Source organism: Borostomias antarcticus (genome assembly GCF_949987555.1).
Source record: "Borostomias antarcticus genome assembly, chromosome: 7".
Classification (NCBI taxonomy): Eukaryota; Metazoa; Chordata; class Actinopteri; order Stomiiformes; family Stomiidae; genus Borostomias; species Borostomias antarcticus.
Window position 1 is genome coordinate 8789088 of NC_140240.1, and position 12081 is coordinate 8801168.

General features: G+C 46.3%; 1 protein-coding gene across 1 annotated transcript in view; it reads left to right on the forward strand.

The window, feature by feature from the left end:
- arhgef10la (Rho guanine nucleotide exchange factor (GEF) 10-like a) overlaps positions 1-12081 on the forward strand; it is a gene marked incomplete at both ends in the record, with an annotated part of 137567 nt that overhangs the window by 49779 nt on the left and 75707 nt on the right. Inside the window, one exon of the mRNA XM_084441320.1 lies at positions 2869-2969. Within this exon, the coding sequence (XP_084297446.1) occupies positions 2869-2969 (101 nt within the window). The remainder of the gene's footprint in view (positions 1-2868; positions 2970-12081) is intronic.

The window sequence follows — 12081 nt, forward strand, 5'->3', positions numbered from 1 at the left end:
AAAGCGCATTGTGTTGCCTCTGGGTATGAAATGCGCTATACAAATAAAGCTTTGATTAATTGATTGATAGAATACAAGTTCTATCATGGTTCGTATCTAAAGATTACTTCTAAACATCATAAGCAAGCATTACAAATCATTCTCACTCTTGTCTTTAACAGCTCAGAGGGTCAGCTGTCAGGGCGTTGACTTCTCCCAGGGCCATGTGTTTCGCCTCGATTTCTCTTCAGGGGACTTCATATCTTTTGATAACAAGCGCACGCACGCGTGCACACACCCACACACGTGCGCACACACAATGTGTAAGGGCACACCTAAACTCAAGCGTCCGGCATAAACAGAACGTAACACGCTGCATGTGGCTGCAACAGATTTTTGTCTTGTTTACTTTGGTTCCAAATGTGTGTGCTTTGCTCTGTGGGCCATGAGTTAACCAGGGCACCTGGGGTGGGCGGAGCACCTGGGGTTGGCGGAGGAGAGAGATACAGTGCAGACCAGGTTGTCGTCGTGGTCGTCCTTCCTGACCTGCAGCTCTCTAAACCGGAGTGCCTCCTTGACCTTCGCTGGCCCTCGGGCTGTCGAGAGCGTGGAGGTGTGTGCATGTTTGTGTGACCTCTCTGTGTGTCGGGGAACGGGGTTGAGCGTGTGTGTTTGTGTGTCTTTGTGTGCGTGTGTGTGTTTGACCTTTGTGTGACCTCTCTGTGTGTGGGGAACAGATTTGAGTGAGTGAGTTTGTGTGTGTGTGCGTGTGTGTTTGTGTGCGTGTGTGTGTGTGACCTCCCCGTGTCTGGAGGCGGGAGGTGTGTGTTCGCCAGGTTTTGTGACAGGCTCCAGCTAAGCCCTCATTCCGACATCTGTCCTGTCCTTGAGCGTTAGCGTCACATGTGCCTCGGCGCTGACCCGCAGACATAAATCAGACCAGTCCAGGTCCCCATATCCCCTCTTCCCCTCCCCTCCTCCTCTCCCCTCCACCAGATGTCTCCTCTCCTCTCTTCTCCTTCTCCTCTTCTGTCCTTCCCTCTCAACTCTCTTGTCCTGTCCTTTTCTCTCCTCTCCCTCTGCCGTCCCCTCTTCTCCCCTCCTCCCCCCTCCTCTCCTCTCCTGAGCTGTACTTATTCATTCTGGTCAGTCACCACAGTGCGGACGTCGGTCAACGGGTCTAGTTAGCTGGGGAGCGACGTGGGGGTCGGGCATCACCCGTCCGACCTGGACAGAAATCTGATTCTCCTCTCTCTCGCCGTTTCTGAACCTCTGCCCAGCAAACTGCCTCTGTCGCGTCAGCGCCATGAACGGTCCCCTTTTCACTCCACTTCTCCCAGCAGCGTCGGCGAAGTTGAAGATCTTACTCAAATCATTCTGTCCCTGTGAGCTCTCTCTTTATTTACATCTCTCTCTCCCTCTCTACTCATTGTACCTTTCTCCGTTTTTCTTTTCAGCCTTCCATCTCATTCGTCTCTCACTCTCGTTCTCTTCCTCTCTGCCTAGCCCGCCCCCCTCTCTCTCCCCGAGTAGAATTGAATTGGGAGCAGCTAGGCAGACAGGTATGACCGAGGCAGATTCTCAGTCCGTGCATCATTTTCAGTCAATTACCTTGTAATGTCTATCTGAATGCGAAATGTCTGTACCCCTGTGTGTGTGTGTATGCGTAGGGGTGTGTGTGTGCGTGGGTGTGTGTGTGTGTATTTGCGTGTGAACATCCCAGCAAACGATCGAGCGTGTTTGTCTGTGTGTGCGCACACGGGCGTGTGCGCGCGTGTAATTGTATTGTGTCAGGAAAGTCTCTATAGGACAGTAGGTACGCGCCGGTACAGGGTGACTGCAGAGGCATCTTCACTCCCGGTTCTCACAGCGTTGCGTATTCAAATCACCGCGCTCTGTCTTTCACACTCACCTCCACACGCTTAGCACGCACACAGGCTAAAGGTAATAGGATCTGTTTGCTGAAATTGAAAGAGAAAGAAGACGCAGACAGCATGGAAAAGGCTCATTGTTGACTAGAAGCGAGCAGGGAACTGGTGACCTTGATGAGGTCCATGCCGCATGAAACCATATGGTTTATATAACAAATAAATATGTTTTCTGCACTCGGAGGGAGAAAAAGAGAACAGTTGGTTCTACCAAAGTGGCACGTCTGTCCTGGAATGTGTGTGTGTTATGAGAGAGATGTTTTCTTACTCCTATTCTTACTCCTATTTTCTGTTCTTTTCATCTGATGGCCGTGTCCTTGTGATTTCGCCGTCACGCCGCTCTCACGGTCTCTTTCTGTCCTATAACTCCTCTGGGCCTTCATGTTATTGATCCACTCCAGACGAGGTTCTCCTCCATTTCACACATCATACGACGGTCACCTTCCACAATTGACAGAGAACCTTGGTTCACTCTTCCTCATCCTCTCGCATCCTCCGGAGCTGGGGGTCCGCAGCCTGGCTCCGGCCCCTGAATCGCACGCCCACTTTAATTTTCATTTCCAAAATGTGACACGGGATCTGGAAAGGCTCTACGTCCGGAATGATTTCCCTGTCAGAATTCCGACCAGGCCAATCGCCGTCCTTCGAATGCGACGTATGCGACGTCAAATGCCGTGATCGGTTAGGGGTTATGAGCCAACGGGAGCCCGTTTGGACTCGGATAGTGAAGCGAGACGAAGCGCCGAGTGTTAGGCGGGGGGGCGGGTGGCGGTGTTAGCGGATCAGCTCCTCCTGTCGACGGGAAGAGCCCGATGATGGGAGCAGCAGGGTGCTAGAGGCCTCACTTTCCTCATCCAGAGGAAAATGATCCTCCACTACACCTCTCCTTCTTACAAAACAATAGGGATAATTATATGGATTTTCTTCTCTCTTTGGTGTGTGTGTGTGTGTGTGTGTCCAGGTCTGGACGCCCTGTTAGCTTCATGGTGGTCTTCAACACTCCCAGCCCCCTCAGTAAGATCTCCTGGGTGAACCGTCTACACCTGGCCAAGATTGCACAACGTGAGTACCACACACATACCCACCCACGCACGCACAAACACACACACACACACACACACACACTCTAACACGCTACGACACACCACTCACAGTGCAGGAAAGTTCGCTGTAGTGGGGGAATTGTAAAACTGCAGTGCTACTGTAAGTGCTTGAGTCACCCCCCCCCCCCCTCTCCTCTCTTTTCCTCTCCTCTTATCCTCTCTTCTCCTCTCCTCCTCTGTCCTCCTGGCCTCTACCTAGTCTGACCGTACAGTAAGCCCTCCACTGTCATCAGTGTCTGCCTTCAGCTACCAGCAGAGCGACAGACAGATAAAGAAACATCTTCCCACCCCTCCCCTCTCCTCCCTTCTTCAAACCCCCTCCCCACCCGACTATTTCCAACTCCACTGTCATGGCCCTCAGCACTCCTCCATCTCTCTCTCTCTCTCTTACACACACACACACACACACATACACACACACACAGACACACACACACTGCTTTCGGCCTGTTTCTCCTCAGTGTACTCCCAGAGGCCTCTGCGTGGGTAGGCTCCTTTACACAAACAGCAGTACGTTTTTTTTCAAACAGAGGTACTGGGAACCGATCATCAAGCGCATTTTAACAGATGAGAAGCCAGAGACGCTGGCCAAGCTTCACGCGGTCGGCCGTGCTGGGGGGTGTGTGATCAGGATAGAGCCAGCCCAGGGCGGGATGGCGCCTGGCGGAGACAACGCGGTGGGGTTGGGCATTAGCCAGCCTTTCACAGAGGGGGATCGTTGCATTCTGTGAAGGCTTGCTGGGACAAACCAGACTGCAGGGCTCTGTGTGTGTGTGTGTGTGTGTGTGTGTGTGTTGTAACCTCCCAGGTAGGACAACCGAGGCGGACCACAACAAGCAAGGTCCAGACATGTAGCTATTCCACACCTTAGCACATTTATTTAAACAGAGAACTTAGGTGGAAAATGCAACACAAAAGAATTATCCCCGGCGGCAACACTCTCGTTCCTTCCGGGCCCCAGGGCCGTCGTGGGGAGCCGGTCAGGCTTCGGGTGTCAGTTCCTAAAGGCAACAAGAAAAATAACATCAGTAACTTTGCAAACAGGGTTCGGTTGAGTAGCATATGTACCCACATGTCCTCTACTCACTGAGTCCTAATGGCCTGTACAGACTACATGATTTTTCACAATGGTCACCATGTCAGATTAGGCGATCACAGTTCCATAAATTCTTGCCTTGTCGTGGCCGGGACACTGGCAACACTACACGAATGACCGCGACAAATCATTTTATGCTGTCTTTCAGAAACCATGCACGTCATTGCGCGGGTTTGGGTAGCCTGGTCAAGAAATTGTCAGTCATGGAAGAAGTAGTCTATTGTATGCACTGTATTCAAGCTTTATTTATACTCAGAATTATGGTGGCGGTGTGTTGTGCCAAAGAAATCCGACTCCCCTGCAGAATCTGACTCCCCTTCACTATCTTTGAGTTTTGAGTTATCTTTTGACTGCCGAAACGATGATATGTAGGCTATCACAACTAGGCTATATCTTCCTCATTAAAACTACAGTTGATACAGTTGAAGTAGCCTATTACATTTTCGTCTGGGATTCATTCGTTTTTATCTACCGACTCAATACCATCCAGTGACCTAGAGATGCAGGCTAACGAGTGTTAATGAAATTTCAGTCTCACCAATGTGATACCCACACCATTTGTCCTTTTTTGTTTTCCTACCTGATTGTTTTTCTTCAGTTAATTATTTTATAACTTCTGGGAAACTATCTTTCAGTCCGTTCTCATAGACAATCACCATTTGTGCCTGTGTGACATCACTTCCCTGTCCTGTTCGTCCTGCTTGACGTCACTTCCTTTCCCATGTTATAAGACTACACTCCCTCGTCCCATTCACTCACTCACTCTGTGCGTGGGAAACACATCTCTGTTCAGAGTCCAGTTTGCAAAACGTAAGATCAGAATAAACCTATTTTATTTAGTCTTTGTTTGAACCCAGCTTGACCGACCACTCAGCGTGTTCTTGAAATCTAACTTAAACTAAGTAAGATTTTCATTCATAGGAGGGATAAATAATATGACTTTATATGAATGTAGGCCTATTACCTATAAAAATATTCCTATTCCAAGTGTTCTCTTAGTTTATTATTGTAGATGCTATAGCAGTAACTAGCCATAGGTTCGCACTGCGATGTGGTCATTTTAAAACCTAAAATAGTTGCTCCTCTTGTGATGTTATGGTCTTTGCCGAGTGGTAGCCTAGAAACTGTAAACTAAACACTCGTTTTGTCAGATGAGCGCAGACCGAACTAAAGAGAAGGGGAGTGGGATTCTGCCAGGGAGTCGGAATTCGGTGCAAGCGGTGTTGCTCAAAGTCAGAGAGTCAAAGAAATAAAATAAAGAAAAAACAAATGTGGGCCCGTTCCTGGGTGTCACGAAGAGGACAGTATGGGCTGACTGAGAATTTGAAGTAATGGATGTGTTAACATGTAAAGAACACTGTCATCCTATTGGTCAACATCAAGGTACGTCATAGGCATGGTCGCAGGAGATGTCAGACTAGGCAGGAAAAACAAAAAACTCGGACATGCTAGATGCTTCGTCGGGGTGTCAAAGGGCGTCCCAGATGCCAAATCACTGATCTTTGATCATGTCACACTACACGGCTTTTCGACCTTCCCAACGTTCAAAATCGGCCTGAATTTGTGTAATCTGTACAGGCCCTAAGACTGCTGTTTCTCCCGCCGGCAGGGCTTTTCAAGAGCCTGGCAGCTCATTACCCAGTATGGCTCCAGCCATGTTCTCTCCGCCCGCCCTGATTGCAGCTGGGCTGCAGCTGGGGTAGAGGGTTGCTTGGGCAACGACGAAGGGGTGGTAAACCCTGTTGATCACCTGGCCGCGCTGTCCCTGGAGCTGAATTTGGCCGGGGCGCGCTCTACCTCCCGGGCGCTGTCCATTGTGCTGAGGGCTGGTTTTACGCACAGCAGGTCTGTGTATTTGTGCGAGTGTGTGTGTGTGTATGTGTGTGTGTGGGCACTGGCACCTGCACTATAGAGCAAGCGGTGCAAGTGCACCCACACGTGGACTTTTGAACACCCACTTTTCATCACCACTTTGCCTTTTTGTTGTGGTTATTAGGGGCCAAGCCCCGAAGGGGCGAAGACCCTATTGTTATTGGTAGTGTTATTATTATTCTTTTTCCGCCATGGGAGCCTATGCCAGGCCCTATAGCCGATTGGTAACTTTTTACGAAACTTTGCAAGATGGTAGAGGCTTATGGCCCAAAGCCATGGAGCAAGTCTCACATTGATTGGCCAAAAGGGGGCGCTATAGCAGCCGACTGAAATTGCGAACTTTGAACAGGCATATCTCAGGCCCCATTTAACCTACAGACATGACACTTTGCACACATATGTCTCTCCTCATGATGAACAAATTTGCCTCAAGGACCCATAACTTCCGGTTATATAGATTTTCCGCCATTTTGAATTTTTTGAAAAATGCTTAAAATCTATCTCCTCCTAGAGACTTTGACCAATCTGCATGAAATCCATTACACACAATCTAGGGAACGATATCTAAAATTCCATCTCGGCAAAAGTTTAAAAAGTTAAATTTAACAGCAACTATGAGCCAATGAAAATGGCATGGGGCATGGCTTTTCACATAAAGTGGTATACTTTCTTAAGGGTTGTGCAGAACACCACGCCACTTGGTAGACATCTGTGCAGATATAACCTGAGGCGGCCACTGCATTATTGGCCCAATCAAACCAAATGGGGGCGCTAGAGAGCTCATTTTCAGTTTAGGCCTAACCGCCATGCAGAGCTTTCCGAACCACGGTACAGTGTTACCAGGGTATGTCTAATGGTCACTGGAGAAAGAAGCGCCTGATTGGCCACAGGGTGGCGCTACTACAAGACAAAATACATAAAAGGGGCTAAATTGCAAACTTTGAATGGTCATATGTCATGCCCCGTTGGAGCTAGAGTCATGAAGCTTTGGAGGGATTTATGTCTCATCAGCTTGAACAAATTTGCCTCAAGGAGCCATAACTTCAGATTATGTTAATTTGCAACAATCTTGCATTTTTTGAAAAACACTTAAAATCTATCTCCTCATAGGAAGTTTTGTCAATCTACGTGAAGCACAGTATATATAATCTAGCAATGAATATCTAAAGTTCCATCTCGGCATAATTAAGAAAACTTGATGAAAATAGCCACTGTGAGCAATTGAATATTGCAGAGGGTGTGGCTTTTCACAAAAAGGCATATAACTTCTGAAGGAATGCATGGAACACCACAAAACCTTTTGTTCATATCAACAATGTCAGCCCGAGGCAAAGCCTCCGTTACTGGCCAGAATAAACTGTATGGGGGCGCTAGAGAGCTCATTTCCTGTTTAGGCCTAACCGCTTGGATGGTATTTCCGAAAACAGATATAGTAGTACCAGACCATATCTTGAGGTAACTGAAGAAATATGAAGCAGTTAGGCCAAAGGGTGGCGCTATAATGAGCCGAAATTCTTAAAAGTGGCTTAAATGCAATTGATTGCTGTAGCGCCCCCCGTGGCTAAATGGGGTTCATAATGCTTGTATGCGTAGCTGATGGCATGCTCTACAACTTACTAATTGGGCACAACACTGTCAGATTACATTTTGAGGTTTATATAAGCATTGTTGTGCAAAGGGACCCCCATTGCACTTTCATTGTATTTTCATTGCTAGAATTAAACCAATGTGTCGTCTCTTCTTATATGAAGAATGTGCTTGTTTAACTGAAATAATCAAGATCACTACAATTGAATGCATATGGACTCCACTTTAGTTTGACAGTAGTCATTCAGGTCAATTGGATGGAAATGTAGACCTTAAATTACATAGCCTACTTACACCAAATGTATGGGTAGGAGAGGGGCATTCTTCTGAAAACTGTGGTTAAGAGAGAAACAAGAATTGTGAGTGTTGTTCACAGATTGCTGAATTGTCAAGCTATCCCTGCAGTGATACTTGATGGTAAAGGTGGGTCTTCCAGGCAGATGGAAGGCCTGGAGAATGACCAGGTGGGATGTAGACATGCAGAGAAATAGGTCCTAAAAATATGTCCCAAAATAGAATAAATGTGTTGAGATGCTTAAAAGGACCTGACACTCACTTGACATCATCAGATGAATTAACTGTGAGTGTGGTTGTATGATGATGCTGTTGCATGAATTTAACCTGATGTACCTAGTCAGGCGACAAAGACAGTCACATGCATAGTTCAAATGTGGCTATGGCAGATGTTAGCCATGTTTCTGTTACACAAATGCTATCAGCGTTCATAAAGAATTGATGTGTGTACATCTTTAAAGTCTGCTTTAAGACTCTGGATATTGTGTAGAGCCATTATAAATGAACTGGCTTTTGTGGGAGTCTGTGTGAGAGAGGCATTTAGTGTAACATGTGACATAGGTAGAGAGGTGATAGTTGGAGAAGGGTGCAAATGAGAATAAACTAGGGAATGTTATGACAGGTTTGATGGGAAGGTTAGTTGTCCAAACAGATAGGAGTGCAGTGTTGTGTATTGTATGTGTCATGTGTGACAAACTGGATGGTAGAGTGGTAAAGAGTGTCACGTTTGGAAAGTGTACCTTTTGCACTCTATAGCTTACACACTTCAACCAGGGAGAGGGTTGTAGCCTTTAGCCTAAACACTTCATCCTTGGAGAGCGCAGTAGCCCACAGACTACATAGCCTACTTACACCAAGTGTAGGGGGGAGAATTCTTCTGGAAACTGTGAGGTGTAGAGAGAAACAAAAGTTGTGAGTGTTCTTCATAAATAGCTGAATTATCAAGAAGTCCCCGCATTGAGACTTGATGGTGAAGGTGGGCCTTCCAGGCAGATGGAAGGCCTGGAGAATGATCATGTGGCATGTAGACATGCAGAGAAATAGTTCCTAAAACATATGTACCAAAATATAATAAATGTAATGAGATTCTAAAAAGGACCTGACTCTCACTTGACGCTGTCAGATGAATTGAATGTGAATGCAGTTGTATAATGATGATGATGATGATGATCATGGTGATGATGATACTGTTGCATGAATTTGACCTGATTCACCTGGTCAGGCGACATAGATGCTCACATGCATAGCTCCAATGTAGCTATGGCGTGTTTTGCCCGTTGGCTTTGATGCGTTCGTTGTGCTTGGCCCCGTTATTGCTGCTTGCAGCTATATTTTTTATGTTGTTTTTATAAGATTTAAGCTAGTTTGGGGGAACCAGGCCAGGTCCAGCCTGGCTTATGTGCGTGGCTGGCTTGTTTCTGTTCAGGACTGGTAGGACGGAAGCTAGTCATGCCACTGAAATAGCTGTGAATTGAAACGACATGAAATAATGTCTGATAAATTAAGATAAGTCTTGTCGCCTGGACACATCAGTTCCAATGCTTCCAAGGCTAATCCTGCACAATACGAGTGGGATAGCCAGTTAGCTCATGAGCTCACAACAACTAGCAGCAGCTTCCATAACATTAATGGTAGCGGTCAGTGGCTAAAGCAGTTACACTAATGATTCCTGTAACGTTATTTTGCTGCAATTGGTTCAACTTCTGTTTCTGGACAAAGGTAAGGGATAAACTCAGATAACACAAGGCTAGCGGACCTACAGCGGGTCCTCGATGGACGAGCTGGCGAATCCACTGGCTGGTTCCTGGCCATTTGCACATCGAATGGCAAGCGGACCTCTGCGGGTTATTAGCATCAGGGACAGCGGTCCGCTAGTAATCTGAAATGCTCCCGCTATTGCTCCATCACCATTCCACTGGTAGTTTATTGTCTATATCCTAGGCCCATTGGCCCATGGCGTATGGATTTCTATTCCTAAATTAACTTACTCAGAAAATTTTTTGGGTAACCCTTCCTCTCATAGTCCCCCAGTTACTAAACATTTACCTGGTAAATACATGTAAAGTATAGACTAATATATAATGGGTAATTACTGAGACACATATACTGTAGGTATAATTTCTAAACATTATTTGAGTATTTCAAATGTTCAATTACTGCACATAAATTCAATAACTGACATTACACCACCAGGTAACCACATTTTATATACCTTCTATCCCAAAATCTTCCCCACTGGGGTCTTGAACCCCTGACCCCTGCCTTCCGCATGGGAGGCAGACACTTGATCAAATCAATCAATCAATCAAAGCTTTATTTGTATAGCACATTTCATACCCAGAGGCAACACAATGCGCTTTACAGAGAACAAGGGAGGTGGGCATACGACCCACTCTACATATTCCAGAGGGAAGCACTTTATCCACTACAGTACCGAGGATCTGGAAAGAGCTCTGGAAAGAGCACGGTGTCATAGTGTATTTATTTTGGTGTGCTGGGACTACTGCCTCTTGTGGTGGCAACATAGAAATGCAGGTCAACAACAGGACGGAGGGATGGAGGGAGTGACAACCTGACAAATGCTATATATGGTGCGCTGGCTTACAGCCACGCAAAAAAATAGTTTTCTGTCAATATAGTCTAAAATGACATTTGTAGCATTCCCGGGAAAATACCAACATCCCTGTGTGCGCGCCAGACGCTATTTCATTTTACTAACTTCCCGTGGCTCATTGTGGAGATTTTCCAGGTTGATTTTGCTGCGCTTGGCTGAGCAAGGCAATATGAAAAGATTAAGACACAGGCAACGAACCATTCATTTTTAAAAACTGCCCAGCAAAAAGATTTAAAAAGCCGAAGAACAAAAACAGGTAACTTGCTGGACTGATGTCAGATCTTAAAAGACAATCTGGACGCTCATAGATAACGTTAACTAAACACTAAAAATCGTTAGCTTAGCTAGCTTGAACACGCTTTAGCTAGCTCGCTTGCATCGTTAGCTAAGCTTATAACGCCAGGTCTGGTGTTGGTGTGCAAGCTAAGTGAATTGACATAGGCTTACTGGATTGATGTAAAAGCTAGAAAGACGGTCTGCTAATTAGCTTGCACACTGTTTAGCTAACATTAGCTTGCTTGAATTGTGAGCCACGGTTATAACGTCAGGTCTTGTTGGTGTGCAAGCTAATGTTGTGAATTGAAATAGGCTACTGTTTAGGTAGGATTTGAATTGCTGTTTGTCTAATTTCAATAACCTCACAAAATATGTTGTGGTCTAAAAGTGCCAAACCAGTACAGTAGTCTATTAACACCCTGAATGTATTGCTCTCCTTAATGTAGAACGATGAAGTGACAGTACACAGAGAGAGAGGAGGTAGCAGACATGAGCAAGGGACCCAAGAGTTACAGGTAATGGAAATATCAGTCAACTTAATGTAGATAACTACAGGGGAAATTCCTGCCCCAAAATTTGCTCTGCGCGCAAAACCATTTTCTTCACTCTCAAACTCTGCAACCCCACTTTCAACTATAACTAGGCTCCCATGTGTGTGTGCCTGTGTATGTGTCTATGTGTGTGTGTGTGTGTGCCAGAGAGACCTTGTTGAACACATAGTCCCTCCCTCAGCAACCTAGCGCAACTACTGACTACACGACTACCCGGGGCTCTGTAGAAGCATCATTACAGCTGATAACACACCACCACATGGATGGCATACTGAACATCCCTGACACATTATTCAAATGTAGTAGAGGTGGTTTGGAGCCACGCTTAGCGATAAGGAGCCCTGCCTGAGACTTGTCACACAAATGGCATCCGTTTAGCTGAGAATGTCCTTTTTGGTCTAATGGAAGATGCTTGTACTGTCAGACAGGAGACCCGGGTTTGAAGCCAGCTCAGTCCCATAACTCCGCAATATTCGCAAAGTTACGAGTAACTGGGGAAACAGCAGCTCCCATATAATGATTTTTTTGGACACTTTTATACTTTGTATAATTCCCTCCCCTTTTTCAGCTGTTGCTAAGCGCCCGCAGTTATTACCCAAGCGGAGCGGATGTCGAATAGCAAACCGCTCTCCCGACATGAGCGACAACAACAACAATGTCTTCCTGATGCCAATCTTTTGGCTGCTTCCCCGAGGGCAGGTTATTGGAGATGTTTTTATGGTGATGAGCGAAGAACAATCCCTATTGATTAAAGTGTGGTCGGTAGCCCAGGAGGAAGACT